Raw genomic sequence first — 26,104 nt, 5'->3', positions numbered from 1 at the left:
CATGGGGAGCCACTTCCCACTTTTTCCCTGACTAGTGCACCCAAGCATCACAAAGAAGCTTACCCGTTAAGAAACTTCATTCCTACCCCTCAAAACCCTAAATATAATTACAAAACAAAAAGAGATGTAGAGAGAGATCAAGAACAAAATAAATAAATCCCCACATTTATCTTCTCTCTCTCTCTCCCTCTCCTTTTCTTTCTTCTCTCTGTAACTCTCTTCTTCAAGTGATTCTCCACCATATCTCCAAAAACCAATCAACCTTTACAAAAGAAAGAAAGAAAAAAAAAAATCAAGCACCATGGTTTTTACATCTGTTCCTCTCTATCTAGATTCACCCAATTGGCAGCAGGTTAGGTTTCTTCAATTTCTTTCCTCACAAAAGAAATTTAAAAGATAGATATTCCAACCCTTTTGTTTGATCTTGTTGAATATACCAGATATTTGATTTCTTTCTTTTTATATTTTACAGCAACCAAATCATCAACAAGGAAGTAGTAGTGAGAATCCTCAGCTTCCATCGCAGTCGCAGCCACACCCTCAAGCCTCTGGTGTCAGCCCGGGCTTGATCAGGCCTGGTTCGATGGCCGATAGAGCCAGGATGGCTAATTTGCCCCAGCCAGAGGCATCACTGAAATGCCCACGATGCGAATCCACCAATACGAAGTTCTGTTACTTCAATAATTACAGCCTTTCACAGCCACGCCACTTTTGTAAGACATGTAGAAGGTACTAATTATGGAGTATTAAGTTATGATGCATTGTAATAAGATGAAAGAAGGAACATCAAATCATATTCATGAAGATTGGGTCTAGATCAGATAAGAAATAATTTTTTTTCTTATATAAATTTTATTAGGGTTAACTCATGTGATTAATAATCAAAATCAATAAAATTGTATCTTTTTTTTAATATTATTATTATCAGGTATTGGACAAGAGGGGGAGCACTAAGGAGCGTTCCTGTCGGAGGAGGTTGCCGGAGGAACAAAAGAACAAAAAACAATAGGTCAAAATCTCCAGCTACAGAGGAAAACCAAAAGGGTCGCAGCAGTTCGACGAGTTCAGGTCCATCCAATAACATCACCTCTGATACAATTAGTCCTATTCCGGCGCCACAACTACCTTTCATGGCCTCTTTACGTCATCTCACCGATTATGGTGCAGCCGATATGGGCTTCAATTTTAGTGGAATTCACTCAGCCATAGCGCCAGCAAGCGGTGCTGACTTGGATTTCATGATGGGTAGTAATTCAGGTGTTGGTAGTTCTACACTTTTGCCTACTGGAGGAGCTGAACAGTGGAGATTACAACAATTTCCATTCTTGACTGGTATGGAGCAACCCACGGGGGGATTGTACCGATTCGAAGGTGAAGGTATTGAGCCACCGGCCTACAACACAGGATCTGGTCAGTTTTCATCGAAGCCATCTGCTTCATTGAAAATGGAAGAAAATCAAGGGTTGAATTTAACAAGACAGTTTATGGGTAATATTCCTGGAAATGATCAATATTGGGATGGCAATGCTTGGACAGATCTCTCTGGTTTCACTTCTACCTCAAACCATCTCTTGTAATTTTGATCTACCTCGGTCGCTGAAACCTCAATCGAAGCATTAATTTAAATTTTTTTTACCTGAATTACTACAGCTTCGACTATGATGAGACTCCGAATCGAAGAAAGCAGTTCCCTTCAAGTACCTAACAAGTGCAATATCAAACATTAAGAGTCTAAGATGTTGAAAATGAAAGATGGATAGAGGAAACTGTGTTGGACTGAAGAACTACTAATATATATGGTAGGCTTTCTTTTTCGTTTTTGTGTTTTTTTTTTTTTTTCTTTTGTAATCTATGGAGGTGTTATACAGAAGTCGGTGTATGAGATCATGGAGTTTGATATCTGACATGAAGGGATGGTTGTTTGAATGGATCAAATGCACTGTAGTGAGTGATTTCAGTAGAAGTTCTTTTGTGATAAATTGCCTCACATATACTTTCTTATTTACAAATGAGCCTTACATCAGAGATGAGAGACTGCATTATCAACACACTACTCTTCCAACACAGTACTACCTTATTTTCATTTTGTAAAATTAGTGGTGAATTGTCATGTTTGTAGCAATTGATCAACTACATTGTGGAAGAAGAACACAAATCAAGATTCAAGATCCATGTGTTTGAAATTGCCTGTATGAGACATTAGAGTTGTTATGATGTGTTCGTCCAAGAAATCTAACTAAATCGTAGTGTGCAAAAGCGGCTCTATGTTGAGAACGAAAGCGTGGTAAGAAACTAAAAATTGAATGAAAATGAGATTCGGAGTAGACAACTAGGAGTTCGATTATTTCATCTTCAAAACAAGAGCCAAAAGGAAGTTGTATGGCATGAAATTAGTTAATTTCTGAGGCATATATAGTAAAGTAGTGCTGGAGCTTTACTGTTTTGTTCCATTGTCGATGATCAATCTTTGATGCTGAAGAGGGCATTAGATATTAAAGAGGTGGATTGAATAAAGATGCATGTATGAAGATGGCATCTGTGTGTGTGTGAATAGAGAGGGATGATTTGGTAATAATAACACTAGAACAGTGAAATAATATTTGTTGGATTCAAGAGAGTGAGAGCTGCACGGAAGTAGAGGGTTTGTTGAATTCATGAGAGTGAGAGCTGTACAGAAGTAGAGAGAGATACACATTACACAAGAAAACACAATCTCAAAAAACGCCAAAAATCCCACTCAAAACCATGCACTCTAAGTAACTAACCAACCGACCAACCTACCAAACTTAGATTGTTTGTCGAATTCCGTAAGAAGAAATAACGTAAGCCCAAAGTCATCATATTTGTAAAAAAAAAGATAGAGAGAGAGAGAGAGAGAGAGAAAGAAAAAGAACTAGAAAGAATATGGAATTTTTTTGTTTTATTTTATGTTTTTTTGATTCACATTATATCCATTTTTCAACTTATTTCCAACCAACCCTCGAGTCTTCTCCTCAAGAGAGAGATAGCCAGCAACGCCTGAAAAGGAGTTGATGTGATTCAACCCTATACAAGATGAAGAAAAAAAAATAGACATTTTAATCCTAATTAGTGTTGAGTGAGGCTGGTCTTGAGTTAAAATATTATTTTTCATTTGGCCTTTTACAGAGTTGAATTTGATCAACACCCAAATTATTACCACTCTTTTAAGACTGACCACCCTCATCAATTTCTAAAATTCAACATGCCTCCCATGCAAAAAAGATAATATTTTGCCTCCCTTTGACCTAGTCTAACTTGGATTGGAAACAAGTACTTTTCTTAACCATTGCTTTATCTCAAATGGTGGGCTAATTTTGGCAGGTGTGATTTTTAATCTAGCTGAACTAGATGGAATTAGTCTAGCTGAGAATTGACTGGTATCACCAACATACATTGAAATAAGTTGTGTGTATCATGGTTTAAGAATTCGTGGACTTGACTCAATTGAATTTTGAGGTGACTCAATCGTGTCGTGATAAAATTGACATTCTGTTCACACAACACATCAACATAATAACAAAAAAAATAGGCTTTATTTTGTTGAAAAAACGCGTTTAAAACACATCTTTTATCTTTGATGATTAAAACAATAAAAAAGTGATATTTTGAAAAAGTTGTGTTTTGTTTTTTAAAATAAATTCACATTTTTTACATTTTAATCAAAAATTTTTTTCAAAAAATGTATTATTTTAAATAAAAGATATGTTGATGAGTAGAGTTTTTTTTTTTTTTTTCATCATAACATGTTTAATTATGTTTGATAACATGTTATATTGGAAATATAGAATAAATTAACATGTGATTTTTTTCAATATCTTTTTTTTATCTTTTATGTTTCATCAATTTTGTTTTTCGTTTCTTTCTTGTTTTTGCCAAAATTTTCCCCTGCCATTTTAAACCCATGCTCCAACTTTGTGACTATGCATATCAAGAACGTTAGTTTTAGCAAATCAATTTATCATTTTTCAACTCAATATTAAGACTCGTCTGGAGTTAACTCCACTGAGTAAGTGACTTGACTTCACTCTCTATTTGTGGTAAAAAATGATCATTTATTTTTTTGTCAAAAAGGATATACAATAAACTCTAGCATTCATTTTTCATTCTCAAGAACATAAAAGCGATGTTTCTTTTATCACTTGAATCTTCCTTACTAAATAATAATACTTGCACCATGTTCCAAACTCACCATTTATGCTTTTGATTGCATATGGAGAATCCACGCATAAGTGTGTCAATCCTCTTTAACTTCACGAGAGCTTCAACTTTGGCATGGAGTTCAATATGGATAATTTCTCCTTAGTTCACACCTACCAATGCCCCAAAAATAAAATCTCCCTTTGAACCCCAAACCAAAATCCCCTATGGACCATCTTAATTTCTTATTTTTTTTACAATACCATTCAGTAGGGTGCCGTCCTAGAAATAGATAGGATGAGGCTTGGACATGATGCCCTTGTTACTCCATTTATTTAGGATTAATTCTTTTCTTATTGATGTATTGCTAGGTATATCAACATCATCAAATATTACCCTCAAACATCTTTTGAGATCACCGCCTATTTATGAGTGTATTTATCTTCAAATATCCTCCTATTCCTTTCATGCCATATATGGTAGATAGTTTCCAGGAAAGCCAGACAACGCAAATCATGTATTATTTTGCTAAGATAAAGGATGCCACACACGTATAAGCTTTGCCTCAATCTAATTAGCCGATCGGATTATGTTCTTGCTAATGTCCAATATAGCAAGAGTGGCCTCCAAACCCATCAGCTATAGGGACATTCCCCTATCAAGTTCTGCATGGAGAGTAACTTTCTAGTTACTGCCAACCACGAAATGAAGGAATATTGGATATTCTTTTTATTTAAAATAATTCTAGTCCATGGTGCCTCTTCTCAACCCACTTTCAAAGCCTTGCAAGTACTCTTAAAACTAAATTCACCCTTAGGCATTAGATTACAAACACCTTCATCTTCAATTGATCTAGAGAGCTTTGGATGATTGTAGATGGCTTCCACATCTCTCTCTTGTTTTAAAGAAACTTATCACTAAGTTGGGGCCATAGAAGGCCCCTCCCTTATATTAAATCAAGCTCTAGAATAATATGGAATTGTTAGGTTCCACATTCTCTTTGATTCTATCAATTATATGGAGTTGCCAATTTTCAACATTCTTCCTCCAGAATATCTGAGAGCAATGCATCTAGATGGTTGTAAAATTTGAACATTACTCGCTTAATATATTTAGAAATGAATGGATATCCTCCTTCAAGTTAAGGATTTCTCCAAACGAACGAAGAGGATCCATGACACATGATCACTCATGTATGCTTTCATAATTTTTCCCTAGCCTTCATGACTCCTTTCCACACCCATGAAGCATTATGCGGAGGGCATTACTGATATCCTCACTTCCAACCTATCTAGCTCAAACCTAACAACTCCATCGGGATTTAATCATTGCCACAATCCATAAATATTGTACCATATGATCCAGACCTTAATGCATCTATAATACTACTGCCTCCCTCTTCAATGAAACTACAGACACAATTCCAACTAATAGGATGGAAGGATTAGCTAAAACAAAGCGCCACTCCAAAGGAAATGAGCAAATAAGGAATCAATTTTCTAAAAAAACTCGAATCCAATACAATTGAAAACTACTTAAGACCAACTTAATGAGCTCAAAATGTCCCACAATCAAATGAGAGGAACTGAAATTTTCAACCCTCCAAATTTTTATAAATTTGGTCTAGCTACTAAAGGTTGACAAAGAGAAAATGGCATATGTATGAAAGAAAAATAAAGGAAGACCCAAATATTTAACTAGAAGAGACCCCTTTAAACACAAGAGAGTCATTATCACACCTTTGTTTAAGAAAGAAACATTAAAAAAGACACTACTCTTTTCATTATTAGCTTAGAAACCAAATATATGGTAGAATTCATCAAAAAGATTTATAAACCCATAATTTCTTATTTTTGGAGAAGATGAGAACATCATGACCAAATTTTAATATAGAAAATAAGAAAAGCCTCCATTAATATAGAAAATATAATAAGGAGAAAGATGATCCCCCATCAAAGGTCACCCTAAGTAGGAAAAAACCAAACCATTGATAATCGTAAAAAACGTAGGAGTAGTGATGCACCCATCAATTAAAGAAGGAAAATAATAAAATCTTATCAAACTCGATTAAAGGTCTTTCTCCAATAAATGACGTCTGCTCTCTTCTTTTTGTAGTTACTTGTCGTATTGCTTTTCTTTCACTCTCTCTTTCTCTTATTCTTCTACCTCAAGAGCATCCCATGAAAAAGGAGATTTTGTTGCCCCCTATCACTAATAAAGCTTGATGTCCAATCCTTCTAATTTTGTAATATATTTAAAAAAATATTATACTGACTTAATCAAGTCGAGTCAAGTTTTTAAGTTTTAAAAATAAGGGATTAATATGCATAGAAAACAACAGTTATAATCTATAAATATAAATTTAACAGAAAAAATCTATATAATAAAACACAAATGTTAGACCCACTCCAATTATAGTTATAGGGGATAAACGTCCCCCCCAGTTACAATTTTGGAGTGGGATTCAAATAGTCCACTCCATTCCTCTTACCCCATCTACTTTATTATCTTTCCTCTCCTCCTCCCCCCTCATTTCGATAATATATCTCCAATTTTACTATTTTGTATCTTTTACCCTTTTCTTCAAACTTCATTATTTTTCTCTTTTATCATTTTCAACTTTGTTGTCCCCCCCCCCCCAATTGTCAATAGTGTCATTCTAATTTTATTATTTTTTCTCTTTTACCCCTTTTATTGTTTTCTCTCTTCTTCCTGCCTCTTAATAATATCACTCCAACTTTATTATTATTTTAATTTACCCCCTTGAATCTTAAATACCCTACGGTTGATATAGTTTTGTGAGGGATAAGTGTCTCATCTAATTACACTACTCATATTTCATTGTATGTCTTTCCTCTTCGACCCCTTCAATTTTATTGCTTTTCTTCTCTTCCCCTCCATCTTTTTTAATAACATCTTTCCTCATCTCCCTCTTTAACCCATTATCTTTCCTCATCTTTTTTTATTTTAAATTTTTTAAATAATACTTCTCCAACTTTATTAATTTTTCTCTTTTACCCCCTCTTAATCTTAAAGATTTTTAATAAAAGTCATGCTAGGGTGGTCTCAGCGAGGACACACGAGGGACATCTCGACGTGGTGGCATCCACATGCTCGTAGATGTTTTTTTACGAGCATACGGATGCCACTACGTCAAGATGTCCCCCGTGTGTCCCCCACTGAGGTTACTCCAGCATTAATCTTTTAATAATATTTATCCAACTTTATGATTTTTTTACTTTTATCCCCTTTACTCTAAAAAGATGTTCATGCCATATGAACTCTAGTAATGTTATAAGACTTGACTTTAGAAAAAGTGGAATGGAGGAATAAAATTTATTTATTGATTGATCTTAAAACTTTTGTATAAAACTTCATTCTTATTGAGTAAGGGAAAAAAAAAAAAAGAATAATGATTTTCTGACTCCCTCATATGACATACTCAGAATACTCTTTTGATGTGACTTGCATTAGAATTATAAATTTTTTTACCCCGAGATATACAATTGCACAATGTCAAGAGAGTATTTTGAGTATGGCATGTGGAGAAGTAAGATTATCACATCTCAAAAGAAAATACTATTATTCCACACAAGGTAAGCAAAGTTTGGCATGACCAACTAAAGTAAAGACAAGAGGACAGGGAGGTATGTTTAAATGATTTAAGGGTAGGAAGATATTACAAATTTACACGATGAAAGGTATAATAGACGTAAAATCCCTATAATTCAATCCAATCACGCAAGAAAGAAAGGAATCTGATTGTTGGATTTTGCTTTTTGCAAAAACCAATGCAAGGCCCTGTGTGCTCTGTTATAAGGTGTAAAGCAATCCAAGCCAACCGTCAAAAAAGCAAAGATTCTCTCTCTCTCTCTCTGCTGTACAAAGAACAAGATAAATTGTACTATGGCTCGGAAATCCAAGCTAGATTATCCATGTTTGATGCTTCTCTCTCTCTTACATGGGTAGGCGTGAGATTTATTCTCTCTTTTTTCCACACCAGCTTTTGCTTTTTCTACACCAAGAGCTACTTCTCGTAAGAATTATGAAAACTAATTTAAAAAAAAAAAAAATAATATCCCAGATTTGATTCCATGGTCCTCTCAGTCAGTCCTCACGTTCTCCCACGTGTGCTCAATCATGTATATATTTGTGACATTTTCTCAGACATTCTCGAACCCAAGATTTCCTCTTAATTTTTATTATAATTCCAAAAATTAAAAAATTAAAATAATATGATTTAAAAGCTCGCTTGGATCCATAACATGGGTATTCTTGTAACTTCCGCATAACAAGTGTGCATATGAGTAAATCTCTCCTTTATAATCATAAACACAAAATTCTCCTCGGAAGGGACTAATAGATTGTGAATCGATAAATTAATTGACAGTTTGTCGATTAAATATGAAATATAATAAAAAAATTTACCCTTCAACCTCAACATTTTAATTTCTTCAATATTTAAATGTCAAAGAATAAGAAAAGGATTTTAGAGAGATTAAAGATGATGGGTTTTGATAAAAATCTAAGTGCATCATTTTTTATATTTTCATAATTAATTTTTCTGTTTATTTATTTATTTTTTCTCGGACTTTGCCAAAAAAAGAAAAAAAAAACAAAATTCCTAATTAATTGGATTGAACTCTTAATGAAGAAATGTTGAATGCCAACTTCGTTACTATGCTTGTAGTAAGGATTCACAAAGAGGGCAATAGTGTCTCAAAACTAATTACCGAACTCAAACTTAGCTACAATGATTGTTTATGGTGGAGCTTGGAAGATGAGAATCATCTTTTAAAGATTGTATTTGATTATTGGTCTGAATAATGAAACAAATTGAATTAAATTCTCAAAATTTTAAAATAGCAAAAATTAGCATGATCGAAGATTTTTATTGGAAATAGTAAAAAATAATTAATTTCAAACTAAGGTAAAACCCTTTGAAACGACCTCTTGTTAGCCTTCCAATGATATATTGTAATAGTGATTCTCCGAGCTACTTACAAAGTTATGCCGATTGAAAGTTGTATAAGTTTCACAAATACATTGTTATTTGGTCTTTCAAGTAAGTATCTATTGATATAAATGCCCCAAGAATTTGTCATCCTAACTGATCATTGAGTTCGAAAAATTCTCCTCATGGAATTTGATCTCACCCATGGGTGTGCTCATAAAATGGCTCATGTTCAATATTAGAATAGTAACAAAATTTTCTATTTTAAAATGATTATTTCGCAGATTTAAAGTGACAATTTCACAAATTTAAAATGACTATTTCCAATTAGCCACTTTAAACCTGCGAAATAGTCCCTTTAAAAACCCTTGAATTTGTTATCGTTCACATTTTGGTAATTAAAATGAACAATGAGCCTGAATCGTAAATTCGTCAAAAGTTGGTCATTTTTTCATAAATATCCCATGAATCAATAACCAGGCTAGTTTTTGTTGGTTTAATATTTACATTTAAGGTTCAGTGGGCTCAATGGTATATGCACTGATGGATGTGGAGGATGATAGCTACCCGACTCCCTGATTACAGGATCATGGGCTAGACACCTTCTCATATTATTGAAGTTTATATTGTTGGAATTTAGAGGGTTGAATTTGAAAACCCATTAATATTCAATTAGTTCTAACCATATGGTAAATCAATCTATTAATCATAGGATAATTCAATCCCATGTTTGCTTTATGCTTTATGATTTTTTACTTTATTGCTTTTAGTTTAGTTGATAGTTTTATTTTTACCTTGAGTAATTTTAGTCTCACATCGATTAGGAGAAGAATTGATTTGCAATTCTTAAATAGTTGTACTTCTAATAGCTTTAAAATGGATAGAAGTAGTAGACGGGCTCACGCGCGCACACGGAGGTTCAAAAGGAAAACCCAAGGTTCCAATTGGGATTTGGATCCATCGGTCTGAAAACCTTAATTTGTGTGCACAGGTGCGCGCAGGGGGGTGCAAAATCTCCGATTTACACCTCACGTGGTGTGCTCACGTAGACGTTTTAAATTTAAATTCTGTTTATTCTGAACCAACACAATGTGTCTATTTGGAATAGGTTTGTGACTATTCTAAACAGTTACTTTATCTTTATTTATATAAAATGTTTAGTCGATTTAAATCACTTGATTTTTTTGCTATTTTAATTTTCGATTACTAGTACATCTTTATTCTTCGTTGTGAGAGCACACAACATCATCAAGTTCGAAGTTACGTTCCAATTTAGAGTATCCTTTTGGATACGTGGGTTGTTGAATCCTGCAGAACGAACGCCTACAGACTGTGGTACCATTGCAGGGGCGAATTTCGTTTTAGGACAATGTTTTGTGCAGCTTCAACCAATTTTTTTTAGGTAATATTTTTCTATTACATTCAATTGGAAAATTAGGATTTGTTCTAACTTTTTCTCTCTCTACCATAAGAAATCAGTACTTGAGTTGATATAAATTTACATGTTTTGAATATGTAAAATTTAATATTATAAGAAATTGATTGAAGTTTTATAGGCTTCTAAACCAACTAAAATGGGTTTATTGGTGGGCCTTCTTAATCAACCAATCAAATTATATCCCAGTTTGATTACGCCAGGTATCACTTCTTTCCATATTCTGATTTGGCCATGTTGTTGCCATACACAAAGGAGTAGCCTTGTACTAGCTTACGTGGCACTATATTAACCACTAGATACCCTATTCTCCATCCTAATATTAGATGATCGGTTTAAGAAGCATTAGTGCCAATTGGTGGATACCACCAATGAATGTTGCACTTGTCACGTATTTTCTTCTTTGTAATATGGGATTGATCCCACTTTCTAATTTTTATTTCAAAGACATGCCTCCAAAATTTGGTTGCTTACAAGCTCAAATTGGACAATTAGGGCAGTGCTGTCAATAGATCCAATTAAACCAGAAATGAGATCCATTTGGATTTGGATTGAGGATATGGTTCCATAAGGATCCAATCCAGTAAGAATTGGATTTGACAACCTATTGGATTGATTGTGGATCAAACCATATACCGATCCAATAGGGTTCCAAAATTGAAGGAGCTTAGTCAAAAATGCATCTAGGAGCTATAAACTTTTGGAGTGTACAAGTCCCTAAAAAAATTAAAAAAGTCTTAGTCATCATCATTAAGTTATACCAAAAGTTTAGGACTAGTTTCAAGAATTACGTTCTTCCATTCAATTTTGTTTGAAATTGTATTTTATGCTATATTAGCCTTTTGTTGCTCCTAATCTAATATATAGATGCACACGAAAGCGCACACGCATACATGCACAAAAACTATAATAATCGAAGTGCTTTCCATTATATATATCACACAAGAGGGGTTACATCATGTTAGTAACCAATGTAAAAAACTCCGTCACCTCCTAAAATAAGTGTCTTTTAAATCTACATTATGGTGTTTCTTTACACTACATTACCAATCTCTCAGAAAAAAAGAGAAATTTTTTTTTCTAAATTTAAATAAAGGAGGATGAGCCAAATTGGATAGTGTCGACTAGCTTGATTAGTTGGTAATATCTATGGGTGATGATATCATAGATTTAGATTCAATTCTCATGTCATCGATTGAATTACTAATCGTTAAAAACAAGTTTAACCATCCAAGAAAAAGAATTAACTCAAATTGAATCTATTGGTATTAACTATGCCATCAAACCCTCTTGTTACAATCCTCAATTAAATGAATCATTCTCCATTTCACTTTGTCTAGAGTCACATCTTCCGTTGTTGAAAGAAACTTAAAGAAATCTTTTGTATATAAAAATATTTTGTTATGCTTGTAAGTGGAGCTTTTAGTCTATGAGATGTTGCATTTCGCACTCGTAAGGGCCCTAATCCTGTCAAAATGTAATGTACTATCTTCTTGGCAATATAAAACCCTTATTTTTTTTGTTTTATTTGTACTTAAAAAGATTCTTTGTCTGTCACCAAGTTAACTAATATAAATATTTTTCTCTAACCTTTTTGTTAATATAGTGTGTGATTGGCATTCATACACACTATATGGTGTATGATTGATGATGAGTGTCAATTTCCATTGGTCAGTGGTGTTTCATTTAGTCTAAGCTCCTCCTTTACATCACTTTTCACTTAAAATAGACTGCATGGATGCTAGCACTAAGTGTCATTAGGATAATTAGCATTGCTTTTGGGTCTATGTTCAATGTTGTTATCATAGCGCCCTAACTTCCACATGATTTGAGAGAGAGAGAGAGAGAGAGAGATGTTTGACCATTATAGAGCCATAACATCCACTACATGTGTGTGTGAGAGAGAGATGTTTGACCATTATCGAGCCATAACATCCACAATGTGTTTGCGTGTGTGTCTGTATGTGAGAGAGAGAGAGAGATGTTTGACCAATATAGGAACTTAGACCTTGTGCTTTTAGAAAAGTACATGAACGGTTGTAACAGAGAATAGAGGGAACCATTGGTCTACCATCAAAAGACAAAGTTTAGAGAACTCATCATCAATGATTCTTCAAGTCCAAGAGTGGAGGATATTCACTTGGGTTTCTTTTATTTTTTATTTTTTTATTCTCATCGTTTCGAGAATAAAAAGGTTAGTTCAGTCAAAAAGTCGATGAAACAATCAAAGAATTTTTGTATTTGAAAAATCTCCCGCGTTTTTTGAACTGATGACATACCCTTGACAATGATCTTCCATGAGAGACCAATAGAAAATGACGGAAAATTCGTCAATTTGGACCCAATCCAAGAATTTCTGATCCTGGACTCTTAATCATAATTATAATGACATTAACCTCAACGTCTCCCCAAGAGAACTTCATTTTCTCCCACAAAGTATCTATAGTAAAAAAACTACATTTTCTTAGTAAAAGAAACTAAACATATTGTGTGGAGAACAAGCGGCAATCATGTTACAAAATCCAAGGTTGAAGATGAAGGGTTTTGAGGGGGAAAAATTAAGGGTACGCTTGATTGCACATGAAAAATAAGTGAAAAATCACGTTTTCTGTATGTTCGATTGGTTTTTACCCTCTTCCAAAAATCTAGCAAATATTAGATTTTATTTTCCCACCTATCCTATGGAAAAATAAAATCCACTCGACAAATCGTTAAAGATCGTATTTTTGTTATTTTAAGTTAGCCTCTCATGATAGAATAAAGTCAAGAGGTAACAACAGGGAGTATATCAAACAGAAGGGATGTAACTAAGTTACTTGATTATCACCTTTAGACACCATAGAGAATTTTGTGGGTCAGTCACCAAACATTCAATTATGTAATCACAATTGTGAATCCAAATAATATCTCTTGAATAATAATGGGGAACATTTGTCTTGTTAGTTAATTACTTTTTGGCCAATGATTTATTTAATAAACCTAATAATATTGATAAAAGCTTATCACATTAGTGTCCTACTTTTCTTATGTGATTTGAATTATGCCATCTTTTATATGTTATTGTAACTTGGTTCAATTAACGACCAACTTTCCTTGAAGCGTATGTATGCATGATTTTCATGAGAATGGATGATTTGAATAACATTTAGAAGAACAAATCTTTCTTTCAATCACATCGAGAAAGAAATCGATTTGAACAATTCTCACTGGAAATAGACAATTCATACCTTTCTTTCTCCTTGGATAATAGACCTGAGGTAACAACAAAAATGACCGAACCAGTATATTTTTAGACCATCAATTTTTATTGGGCATCCTTCTTCATGCATGACACTGGTACTAAATTTATAATTTGATTAATGCTGAAGTGACCTCAGGCTGGAATCTCATATCCCACTTCTTGACATGAAATGTATGAGAAACATAGATGCTTTTCATCAAGATACAAGTGAAAAAGCATCTATGGTTCCCATCTGCTTTCACGTCAAGAAGTGCAGCATTGAGGTTCCAGCTTGAGGCCACTCTAGTACGACTCTAAATTTATACTCCAAATACTCAATCTTAGTTCTAATTAATTATTCTAGTAAGTAGAAACTCTAGTTCTGTTTGATTTATAATAGACGATGCTAACAGTGGTAAATGATACATTGGTTAATTAAACATTTGTCACATTTCAGTCTCCTTTCTTTCACTGTGGATGGATCTTTATCCCTTCAATGTGTAGTCCCCAACCCCACACAAACAATATAATTACTTGCAGGCAGGTGATCTTCCACCTCCCCATCTCAAAGTAAAACCTCACCTTCACTTTGTAAGACTGCCTATAAACAAAAACAAGAAAGAAAAATAAACTCAACTCTAGCTAAAAAAACCCTTAACTAGGATGACCGCTGTGACTGCGGGGTATGAACCCAAACCTGCTTTTGCTGCTCATACACTCGAGCAGCTGCCCAGCCTTACGCTTGCCTCTGTCTGATCCATTTTGTGCCAGGTCTAACAGCGGGCCCATCACCCCAAGTTTATAGGCCTCTTCAAGATGACGTTGGTCACCAACAAACAGGTGAACAAGCACTGAAGCAGCATTTTCTTTGTTCCTGGGGGACCCGCTCCCAATCAGCTCCACCAAGACAGGCAGAGCCTCCACTGCTCCAATTGCCGCCTTCCCCTCCAAGTGGCTAGCCAATATAGCAAGCATGGCCAATGCCTCATCGACCATTCCGCCTACAGGTTCTGTCAACAGCTTCATCAGTGTGGGCACTATCCCAGCCATAACTGCCCTTCCCTTGTTCGCTCGGTAAATGCACAAGTTAAAAAGTGCCGTTGCTGCATCCTTTTTACCTCGCCGACTACCTTCACTCAGCAATATCACAAGTGCTGGGATTGCCCCAGACAAACCAATTGTCACCTTGTTTACATCCACCAGTGATAGGCTGAAGAGTGTGGCCGCTGCATTCTCCCGTGCCTCCATACTTCCCTTTTCGAGTATGTGAACTATACCAGGTACAGCCCCAGAAGTAATGATTCTTCCTTTGTTATGCTCACAGATGGAAAGATTGAGCAATGCAGTAACAGCATGCTCTTGGGTAAGAGGGTCTGGCGTTGAGAGGAGGCTTACAAGGGGTGGGATAGCGCCAGCCTCAGCAATGCAAACACGGTAATCAGCTTTTTGCTTGGCAAGAAGACGGAGCTCACCTGCAGCAGATTGCCGATCTTCAAGATTGTTAGATGTGAGCTTGCGAAGGAGTTCATCAACTTTTGCACGTTCGGCAGGAGAGCATAAGGAGGTGGTCTTGCTGGACTGGGAATTTCCCGGTCGTTTGGGCGGTTCCATACCATTGGCTTCGCACCACTGGGCTATGAGGTTGCGCAGGACATAGTTGGGTGTGAGGGTTATGCTGAAAAGGCTTTGTTGTGTCTTTGGGCATGTGTTATGCCCAGCTTTGAGCCATTTCTCAATGCACACTCGTTCATAGGTCTGCAACAGAGAAAAAAGGTGCCTATTACATCAACTTAAAAGAATATTGAATTCAAGAAGTACGGAGGAGCAACTATCCTGCCTACACTTTCCATGGCATAAATAATGGTGGTTCAGGGACTACAATTCAAAGGTTCGCACATGAAAATCTACTAGGGTAATGGTAGTGAGAAATTTTTAAGGACTTGTCCATCGTTTTTCCTAGCCAGTTAAAAGAACAACAGTACAGATAATTTTTATTTTATGGCGGAAAAAAAAAACAAAAGAAAACTGCACTGCATCTAAATGTTTGAAGTCCTGAATGGTGGATATACCTGCCCTGTGGATATGATGACTGGATCTCTCATCAACTCCAATGATATTGGACAGCGGAAGTCATCTGGTACAACGAGAGATTTTGGATTCCCTTCAGTAAAGGCGGGCCGTTGCCACTTGAATGAAGACACTTCTCACTTGCATTAGCATCCATGTCGAAGTTTTCAGTCTGCACAAAATCCTTAATTTTCTTCAGTAACATTGACATCTTTTCTATGCTCTCCCCGGGATCTCCACTACTGGAAACAACCATATCATGCAAAGCTAGCGACTCTTGTTTGAGATCAGCTATACTCATCAGCTGCAACTTTTCAGCCAGTCTCCTTAAGATGGCAGGATCCATATCTGCATCACTTCTCTTGTTATTAATGGATGAAAGATCTTTATACAGGTTAACATCGGGTGTATCGACCAACCCTTTGGCTCTTCTAAACTGAGCAAGCACTAGCTCAACCTAGACAACAAAAATCTTAGAAATAGGTCAGAAAGGAAAATTTAATTTCAAACCTCCTCAACTCTTCTTAAAGCCAAAAGTAACACACAACACTAACATATAAATGGGAATGGATCAAGGGACATAGGAAAAAACATATGTAAAAACAATGTAACATTAATAAATTTTCAAAATATGGGTTAGAAGTTTCGGATTAAGCTGATTTTTTGTGAGGATGATCTCTATGATGGGAAGATCATCCGGAAAAAAAAAATCAGTCCAATCTGAAACTTCTAACCCCATTAAAAGTGATTTAGAATGTGGACCGTCGATTTTTTGTCAATTTTTGGCAATAATTTGTAAATCACTTTTGATGGATTTAGAAGTTTCAGATTGAACTGATTTTTTGTGAGGATGATCTTCTCATCATAGTGACCATCCTCGCAAAAAATCAGCTCAATCCAAAACCTCTAACCCATATTTTGAAAAACCATTGTTTTTACATATGTCCCATGAATCGCCCCCCATATAAATTATTTGTGACCCTCAAAATTCATTCCAATAATCAACGATTAAGAAATAAAAGATTCTTCCATGATATGATAAGTTTCTTATTGTAGCTTCAGTTATTTTTCATTAGAAAGAAAAAAAAAACAAGAACTTGTTGAGGCCCTCCACAAATATTCAGTAGAAGTACACACAAAATTCTTTTGAGGGTAGATCTCTACCTGTTCCTTAACTTCGTCTGATATGTCAAGTTTTTCATAGGAAACTCCACTCAAAGTTTGCTCCACTTGAGCAGTCACTTCCTGGAATTTGTGCATTATTTGCTCCCTCTCTAGGGCCTGCATCATATAAAAAGGGGTCACTTCTAATAAATGCAGCTAAACATAAGTTATGAAACTGGTGTTAGCACCCTTAAGCATCGATTTATATGACCTAAGCAATGATCTTGCGCACTTTATATATCTATGGGACATAAAGTTCTTACATGTAGACCTATGGATTTATCTGTTAGCACACATCCATGTGCCTTTACAAGCATGCAAGCTCACATATGTGTCTTTGCCACACAATGTTCTAAAAACCAAATTTATGATCGGACTGAAAACCAGCCAAATTGACCAGATCCCAATTCTATTGGATTGGACCGATTTGCATTTACGAAAGAATTCTAAAATATGTATGATTAATTTACTTGTAAAACAATCAAACCTTCGATCATATAATACTGACGTTGTTTTCTTCGATTTCTAGGGTGTAAAGAGAATTTGAATAATCTTTTCAATATTTCATGAAAGAATAACATTACATCTTACTATTAAGGCTTCTTGGTCCTTAAAGAATCTTCCCATATAAAAATCATGTTGCCTTACCCAAAAATCCATCTTGAAAAGATTTTTTTTTTTTTTTTTTGAAACTTTCATACTTTGAAAAGGTCACAAAAACTGACCATTCACTTGGTTCGACGGTTGCACCAACAGTAGACGGTTCATTCAAATCATCAAGTAGGACCACCACTATGGCCCATTTTTAAAAACATTGGTGCCACACAAAACATCTACATGGAAGAAAGACAAAATCTAATGCCACCATTAAAGTGGTTAAATTTATCTTGGAATTAATTTAGATGTTCCATTTACCCCCAAACAAGAGGCATATCAACATTGAGGCATTCTCTGTGGCTGCTACAACAACTAATCCCTCTCACTGCCCAGTCACAAAAGGGTTGAAATCAAGGCAGACAGGTCAACTAAACTAGTATGGCAGACAGGACAAGATAAGGAATCAGAAACATAACATTTTATATGTTATACAACCATTTCTGCAATAGTTATCTAAACCAAGCTAGTCAGTCTCGAAAACCTATGAGATTTCCAGAGGGGGAAACATTGTAGTTGATACATATGAGCAAGAGAAACTCCTGCAATGGAGACAACATCCTTCCAGAACTTCATAGAATTACTCCACTTGTCACACCCATGATCATTTTTAGCATACAGAAAAAATATAGTACATAACAGTTTATCTAGTTTTTTTTTTGAAAGTAAATGTAATTGAGGAAAAGAAGGAGAACTACAAAGGAGAGGCCGAGAAGAGCCTCAAGAACAAACAACAAGCAAAAAGCAGTAAATCAAAGAAAAAAACAAAAACAAAAACAACATCACTGATGACATAAAGAGTCCCATCTAAAACAAAATCTCCGAGGTAGTCCCCGCGAACTCTATATTCTGCTTCGACCAAAAGTATAACAGACCCAAATTTCCAAGAATCTTGCACGAGTGGGACTGCTCTTGTTGTTGAACACTCTGTTGTTTCCTCGTTCCAGACTCCCAAGCAATAGCCGAGGGAAGCATAGCCCATAGGATCCTTTTTCTGATGTGGAAGCGTTATTGGTCCATTCAACTAACACCGAAGAAAACTTACGAGGGAGGACCCAGTGTCATACCGAACATACCAAGGAAGATTGACCAAATATTATAAGAAAAAGAACAATGGACTAAAGTATGATCAACAGATTCTCCATCACTCAAGCATAATGGACAGCCATTGGGATGATCCAACCCCGCACAATCAAATTATTCCAACGGAGAATCTTACCAAGGCGGCCAACCAAACAAAAAAAGATATTTTAGACGGAACTAACCTGGACCAAGTGATTGAGCCCAATAAGGGTCGCTCAGCTTCGAAAGAAAGCCATTTAAAGAAAGACCTGACAGAAAATCTCAAATCCTTAGCCCTTGTCCATTCCCACTTATCTAGTTCAGTGTCAACAATCAGGGAAATAGTCAAACATTAATAAATAAATAAAACATTGATGGCCCAATGCATGAAGGGTTATTTGAGCTATTTGTAAGGGTCTTTTGGCCAGTTTAGAGGGAATGATATTTTAGTAGTTATTGGCATTGGATTGAGCAATGTTGATCCAATAATGGGATAACTGAAAATGAAATTTAGGTGTCAACCACGAACATCAGACCATGTGCCAACAATAGTTCCATAGTGGAAAACTCAAAGGCGGAGAGTGAGATGTCTGTATATGGAGAGAAAGAGAGACTTCAGGCGATGTGCCAACAATAGTTCCATAGCAAAAAACTCAAAGGCAGACAGCAAGATGTCTGTATATAGAGAGAAAGAGAGACTTCAGAATCCCTCAATTCTGCTCCAAAACCATGAACTTGGATTCTCAAAGGAGAAAAAAAGAACTATGCAAAAGCTCAAAAATTGGAATATAGATGGCACCTCAGAAACTGATTATCTCGACCCCCACATCATTATACTTGTAGTAAATATCACATGGTTATTTTATTTAAGCTGAACAACTGTTTACGGTAAAGAATTCAAGATCCACAAGCAGAAATTAGGTTTTTTTTTTTTTTTTTGGTTAAAACCAGTGAAAGATTAATCAAAACAAACTTCCAAAAAATGATTTGGAAAGCATGATATGTACACAAGGGAGACACTCATAAACTTAAGCAAGTCCATTAATGGACAGGCAGATAAGCGACATATTTTTCCTATCCACATTCGTGAAAGATTCAGTAAACCTCAATAACAGGGGAAGATTTACTATGGGGGCACTTGCCCCTACACCAAAAATAAAAAAATTTAATTACACTATCCCCTTGAGAATTTGATATATTTTGAGTTTGCTCCCACAAACAGACTTTTAGCAGTTGCCCCCACCCCACTCCAGTTTTTGGGTTTATTAGAAGAACCCTTCTATTAGGTTAATATTTGGCGTTTGCCCACACCCCTACTGATGGCATTGCCCCCTGACTTAGGTCTTCTCTCATAGACTCATAAGCAATGACCTACATGCCTTTACCAACTCTAACAAAAATACCCATGAATTTTCGCCTCAAAAACCACTCATCTTCTTGTTCTTCAACCTTATGGGACAACTATAGTTTGCCCCCACTACAAAAAAATCCTGGCTCCGCCCCTGCTTAGTAAAAAGGAGAGAAAAAACCCAAACTCTGATCAAACACACCATCAAAATAAGACATTAAAATGAAACCTAAAATGCAAAAAAAAAAAAAAGGGATTTTTTTTTCATAAAGAGCATAACTGCAACAGATTGTTTTGTCACTAATCAATCGTGTCATTCCTTCCACCCATCAATTCACCCACTAAGAAAAATAATTCCAAATTTCACTCCTTGCCCACTCAAAGTTCTAATACATTCCAAAACATAAACGAAAAAGATCGATTTCGCATTGTTACTGATTGCTGGAGCAAACAAACAATACTAATAACATATTTTCACCAAATCTCAATTCCAAGGGGAAACCTAGTAGAGAATAGAATCAAATCAGGGTCAACTAACAGATATTCTCAAAACCTAACCCTAATCGAGAAGAAAACCAACCAAAGCATTCGTCCAAGCGCATTTTAGATCAAAATGTATAATCTAACTGAAGTAGAAAAACAGGAAGTCAAATCAAGTGCTTATGATACCACAAAGAAATCATTAAAAACACGCACCAGATACATCTTGCTCCCTTCGCTTCCGAATCTGAGAAGTTCTTTAGCTGATTCCATAGCTAGTTTCAACGAATTTAGGGATTTTACTATGTCTTCAGAGATCGAATCTTTGTTCTCTTTGATTTCTTCGAACATCGGAGTTAATAGCTTTAATCGCCTTGATAGATTACAAAACTGTTTCTTGACTGAGAATCTGTAATCTGAGATCCCAGAAATATCATTGGTGATGTCGATGAGATTCTGAACCAGTACTCTTTTCTCTTCTTCCATGGCGAACTAAGATCTCTGAATCAGATTCTCAGTGTGTGCTTGTTCGTACCAGCCGAGATTTCCAGGAAGAAACAAAAAAAAGAAAAATAATATTCTATTTTATCACTATAATCCTTTTACTAAAATTCATACTATAAAAATGACTATATAAATATAATTTTTTTAAAATAATAAATCATTCAAATCTAAACAGATATAGAGGTGGATCTGTATTCGACTCGATCATACTAAGATCAAGGGACTTCAAACCAAATTTGATCCATTGTTTTTATTTGGATCTACTCCAAGGGTCCAACCCACTCAATTCAAATTTTGGATCACTCGGACATAGATAAAATCTGACCAACACATTTTATGACATACCTCTTCCACATATTTTGTAAAATAAAAAATTGTGGGGAAAAAAAACATACTCTTCCAATGGAGGTGTTTTTGTTTTTGTGGATTTTCTTTGTTTAATAAGGGGAGGGCTACACATCATTCTATCTTATACAATCCCCTAGCCCAATAGGAGAGACCCATAATCTACTTGAAAATAATTGAATCACATAACGTGGTTAGATAAAAGTAATGATCTCAACATCATAGGGATCGGTCTTAATCTGATCTAGAATAGTATGAGTCCTATCAGATAAAACAAATACTAAAGAATTTGTTTCTAACTTTAGTGTCTAATTGTCTTTGGAGTCATCCTCGCCAAGACAACCTTATGAATATCTATCATTTGATTTTAAGCAAATTTGCATGAATTTAACCCCCTAAGAGTTGGCCTAGAGTTGAGTCGAGTCGAGCCTTGATAAGTTAGTCAAGAAGGCTAGGTCAATGAATTCCTTGGGACCACCCTCCAAAGTCCCGCTTACCCTTGACTCAAGCCTTGATAAGTTAGTCAAGAAGGATAGGTCAATGAATTCCTTGGGACCACCCTCCAAAGTCCCGCTTACCCTTGACTCAAGCCTTGATAAGTTAGTCAAGAAGGATAGGTCAATGAATTCCTTAGAGCCACCCTCCAAGGTCCAATTGATCCTTGACTTGACAAGTTGCATGTAGAACTTTCCAAGAGGGCAGTGCATATGATCATGGGTTTAGTCTGGGCTCATGGGGATACCCACAATACGTAAAAAAAAAATTACATGAATTTTTTATATTTGAATGAATTGATTTTATATATATATATATATGATGGTATCCACAATATTGAGAACCCGTTGTACAGCTTGAATCGTTAAGTGTGGTGTTCATCTGTACCCTTCTACTAGGGAGAATATGAATAGGTGGGGCTATGTGTGACTAATTATGCTCTTTCTCGCGTTCTTGATATGGATACTACAAGGTTAACAAATGGTCATTTTATTTAATGGGCTATGTGTCTCTTCGAGATGCACCTAAATCCACGCTCACAAACTCTTTTTTTTCCACAGATCAGATAGTCAATCTATTGACATTGTTGTATGTATCGAATTATAATCTTATCAGATCGGGGTTCTGTTTTGTTTTTTTATTATTATCAGATCTCAATATTAAGATTCATTAACTATCACATCGGGTTAAACCCCATTTTATATATAAAATCTAAGTAATATATCGGATTGAAACCTTATTAAATCCAAAACATTGATCTAGACTTGACGTTATCATAACGGATCGGATTTCGGGTTTGATACGATTCATTGACAGGCCCTACACAAGGGGTTCTTTTATAGAGGTTGCGAGGAAGGTATTTATGTCCTTTTTATTAGTTTATCATAGAAGACCAAGGTCAAGAGGTATGTCACTAGTTTGAAAATTCAAGGTGGTATTATAAATATTGACCAATATCGAGATGGGTACAGTCGAGTTAATTGTTCGAGCCTTCCGATTTCCGAAAGCTTTCATTCTTCCTGCTTCATTAGGGTTTTAAAGCCTGTTCGCAGAGGTCGACGAAGCACACTCATAGGTGAGTATTTTTATCTTATTTTCTCGTTCTTCAAATTTTGAGAATCTCTTCAGCTGAAATTAGGAATAACTGAGCAAGATAGGGTTTTTTTTTTCATAATTAAAGTATCAAAGATGGATCCTTTAATTGGGGGAATAATGTAGACGAACCCCAATTTAGGGTTTTCAAATTTATGACCTTGTGATTGGGTTATAGATGGGGCTAATTAAAGTATCAGAGATGGATCGTTTATTTGGGGGAAGAATTTGGTCGAAACTTAATATAGGGTTTTGAAATTTATGATCTTGTGATTGAGTAATTGCGAGGGAAAATTAAAGACTCAAAGATGAATCCTTTAATTGGGGGAAAGGTTATAGACAAAATCTAAATCTAGGGTTTTGAAATTTATCTTCTTCTGATTAGGTAATCGATGGGGAAAAATGATTTTCTCACACCGAAGGCGATCGCCAATCGAATCAAAGCAAAAGGGCTCCAGAAGCTTCGGTGGTACTGCCAAATGTGCCAGAAACAATGCCGAGACGAGAATGGATTCAAGTGCCACTGTATGAGTGAGAGCCACCAGCGCCAGATGGAGGTATTTGGCCAAAACCCTAATCGAATTATCGACGGGTATACTGAGGAATTTGAGGAATTATTCCTGGAGCACATAAAGCGGAGCCACCGATTCAGTCGTGTCGCTGCTACCGTTGTCTACAATGAGTACATTGCCGATCGCCACCACGTCCACATGAACTCCACACAATGGGCTACTCTCACTGAGTTCGTCAAGTATCTCGGACGCACGGGGAAATGCAAGGTGGAAGAGACTCCAAAAGGTTGGTTCATGACTTATATAGATCGAGATTCCGAGACCCTTTTTAAGGAACGTCTCAAGAACAAGCGTATCAAGTCGGATGTTGCAGAGGAGGAAAAACAAGAGCGGGCAATCCAGAAACAGATCGAACAAGCCGAACAGTTGATACCCAATTTAGAATCAGAGTCACCCGAACCATTGCAGCAGCCACTTAAAGTAGAACCTGGAGGCAAGGTCGCATTCTCTCTCGGTTCATCGTCTAAACTTGTTTCGAAAGAGAACGATGATTCCTTTAAAGTGGTGTTCGAAGAGTTAGAAACTCAGAAGAATGAGAAAAAGACTAAAACTGGTGGTAGTTATGGCAGGTCAGCTCTTGATGATTTGATGAAAGAAGAGGAGAAGGCGAAGGAGAGGAGCAATCGAAAGGATAATTGGCTGTGTGATGGAATTATAGTCAAGGTTATGAGTAAAGCCTTAGCTGAGAATGGTTATTACAAGCAAAAGGGGATGGTTATGAAGGTGATGGACAAGTATGTTGGAGAAATACAAATGCTTGATAGCAAGCACATTCTTAGGATTGATCAGCAAGAACTCGAAACTGTGATTCCGCAAATTGGGGGTCTTGTAAGAATAGTGAATGGAGCTTATCGTGGACTGAATGCGAAGCTGATATCTGTCGATACAAAAAATTATTGTGCTAAGGTACAGATAGAGAAGGGTATATATGATGGGAGGGTGCTTCAGGCAGTTGACTATGAAGACATTTGCAAGCTTGGCCAGTGAGTTTTGGGGGATGTAACTTGTAAAATTTCTTGGCAAGTTTCCTTAGTAAACATTTTTTTGGCCATTGAAGTATTGAATCTTTTTTTTTAATACTATGTTCATTCAATCTAATATCAGTTTCATTTGGATTCTAACTTATGTGACAATCGCGCACCAATCAAATTGAAAAAATAAATTATAAGACGTCAATAAGACTATGGGTAGGCAACGAAACAAACAGTCGGTTATTTTTTTTTCGACCACTAAAGACTGTTTCTTATAACCAACCTAAATCTTGTAACCAAACTTACTACTAAATACTTTTTCTAGTACTGGCACTGGAGGAATCCGTACCTCAAATGGTTATGCTTTATGGAGCTGAGTGTTGGATCGTCAAGAAAAACATGTTAATAAATTAAGTGAAGAAGAACTGTGGATGCTGAGATGGAAAGGTAAAATTAGAAATGAATGCATTTAAGAAAATGCAGTAATAGTTTTGATTGATGAAGAAGATGTTAGGATTTAAATTGGGAGTGGATTGATTTTTTCATAGAAATAAGTGAAAAAATGAAATCCAACCTTTCCTAGATTTTTATATGAAAAAGAGGAAAATCCATTTTTCATATAAAAAAAATCAAATACACAAAAAAAAAAAAAAAAAATACTATGTTAACTTCATCCAAGTTAATTGAAAATTTTCAGCTGGTCCCAGAACAGTATGATTCATCATCATCATTTAAGCCTTATCAGTATCACTAATAGTATCTTGACAACAATTCAACTATGAATCGTGCAGAGAGTAACGTTAAACCTGACATAGATTCTCACATTGCTGATGTGGAGGTGCACACATAGCCATAGGTGCTTCTCACTTGTATCTCGATGACAAGCCTCTTTTGTTCCATACAAAAATCCATGTCAGCAATGTGAGAATCGATGTCAATTTTAATGTTTCTTCAGCATTTTCTTTTGTTACTTCATTTTAGAGGATGGCTCGTCTTAAAAGAAGGCTCTAAAGTATCCTCATTTGTTGATCTCTGTCCTCTTTTAGAACCATTTTAAAATTCATGAAATGGCATTTTGGTCAATGTGAAATAACCTGTACCAATCGCATTTAAGTAGTATAAAAATAACATCTTCAACTAATACTCCAAACCATAGTAACAAAATTCAGATTCATCACTCATGTCGCAGGGTTCAATTCACTTAATTCGTTTAAAATTCCCAAATTTTGGAAAATATATAAATGATGTTTCCTTAGTTTTTTTTTACTAAAACCCATAATCTTCGCCATCCATAAAATCCTATCTTCTTCTTGAGATTTGAATGTTGGAAGAGAACAAAATTTTGAAAGTGAAGGGTAAAAATATAATCATATTTGAAGATTAATCAATAAATTGACCATTAGTTCATTGATCCGTCAATTTAATTGACTAGTCTCTTATTTGGAAACTTTTACAAAAATTATTATACATAGTCAAACTCACCACTCTCACCACTTTCTATTTATTATCGAGCTTACCAATTTATAATTATTGTCGAGCTCATTTTAAAATGGACAATAAAAAGTGGTGATTTTTATTTATCA

At 35.5% G+C, this 26,104-nt stretch overlaps 2 protein-coding genes and 1 pseudogene across 3 annotated transcripts; 2 read left to right on the top strand and 1 right to left on the bottom strand.

Moving 5' to 3' along the window:
- On the top strand, positions 1–1,963 carry LOC147395257 (dof zinc finger protein DOF3.6-like). The gene is made up of 3 exons (XM_086452385.1): positions 1–352; positions 473–729; positions 929–1,963. The coding sequence occupies exons 1-3, from the start codon at positions 302–304 to the stop codon at positions 1,575–1,577; spliced, it is 957 nt and encodes a 318-aa protein (XP_086308511.1). The 5' UTR covers positions 1–301; the 3' UTR covers positions 1,578–1,963.
- Positions 1,964–14,122: 12,159 nt separating this feature from the next.
- On the bottom strand, positions 14,123–21,114 carry LOC147395256 (U-box domain-containing protein 13-like; annotated as a pseudogene). Its single transcript, XR_015180993.1, has 4 exons — positions 20,759–21,114; positions 16,999–17,115; positions 15,837–16,291; positions 14,123–15,522 (listed from the first exon to the last, which is right to left on the bottom strand). The product of XR_015180993.1 is annotated as a U-box domain-containing protein 13-like (transcript).
- A 1,690-nt stretch (positions 21,115–22,804) lies between these two features.
- Positions 22,805–24,661, top strand: LOC147395255 (KIN17-like protein). The gene is made up of 2 exons (XM_086451231.1): positions 22,805–22,961; positions 23,364–24,661. The coding sequence occupies exon 2, from the start codon at positions 23,371–23,373 to the stop codon at positions 24,535–24,537; it is 1,167 nt and encodes a 388-aa protein (XP_086307357.1). The 5' UTR covers positions 22,805–22,961; positions 23,364–23,370; the 3' UTR covers positions 24,538–24,661.
- The last annotated feature ends 1,443 nt before the right edge of the window (positions 24,662–26,104 follow it).

The sequence above is a fragment of the Akebia trifoliata genome, chromosome 8 (genome assembly GCF_017979445.1).
Source record: "Akebia trifoliata isolate Shusen 1 chromosome 8, ASM1797944v1, whole genome shotgun sequence".
NCBI lineage: Eukaryota > Viridiplantae > Streptophyta > Magnoliopsida > Ranunculales > Lardizabalaceae > Akebia > Akebia trifoliata.
The sequence above is the reverse complement of the archived record's forward strand: the minus strand, read 5'-3'. Positions and strand labels throughout refer to the sequence as shown.

What these genes read in the sequence shown, in the direction of transcription:
- LOC147395255 (XM_086451231.1), top strand. Translation starts at nt 23,371, where the DNA reads ATGGGGAAAAATGATTTTCTCACACCGAAGGCGATCGCCAATCGAATC.
- LOC147395257 (XM_086452385.1), top strand. Translation starts at nt 302, where the DNA reads ATGGTTTTTACATCTGTTCCTCTCTATCTAGATTCACCCAATTGGCAG. An exon ending in ATTCACCCAATTGGCAGCAG is followed by an intron (nt 353 to 472) that starts GTTAGGTTTCTT and finishes TATATTTTACAG; the next exon opens with CAACCAAATCATCAACAAGG. An exon ending in TTTTGTAAGACATGTAGAAG is followed by an intron (nt 730 to 928) that starts GTACTAATTATG and finishes TATTATTATCAG; the next exon opens with GTATTGGACAAGAGGGGGAG.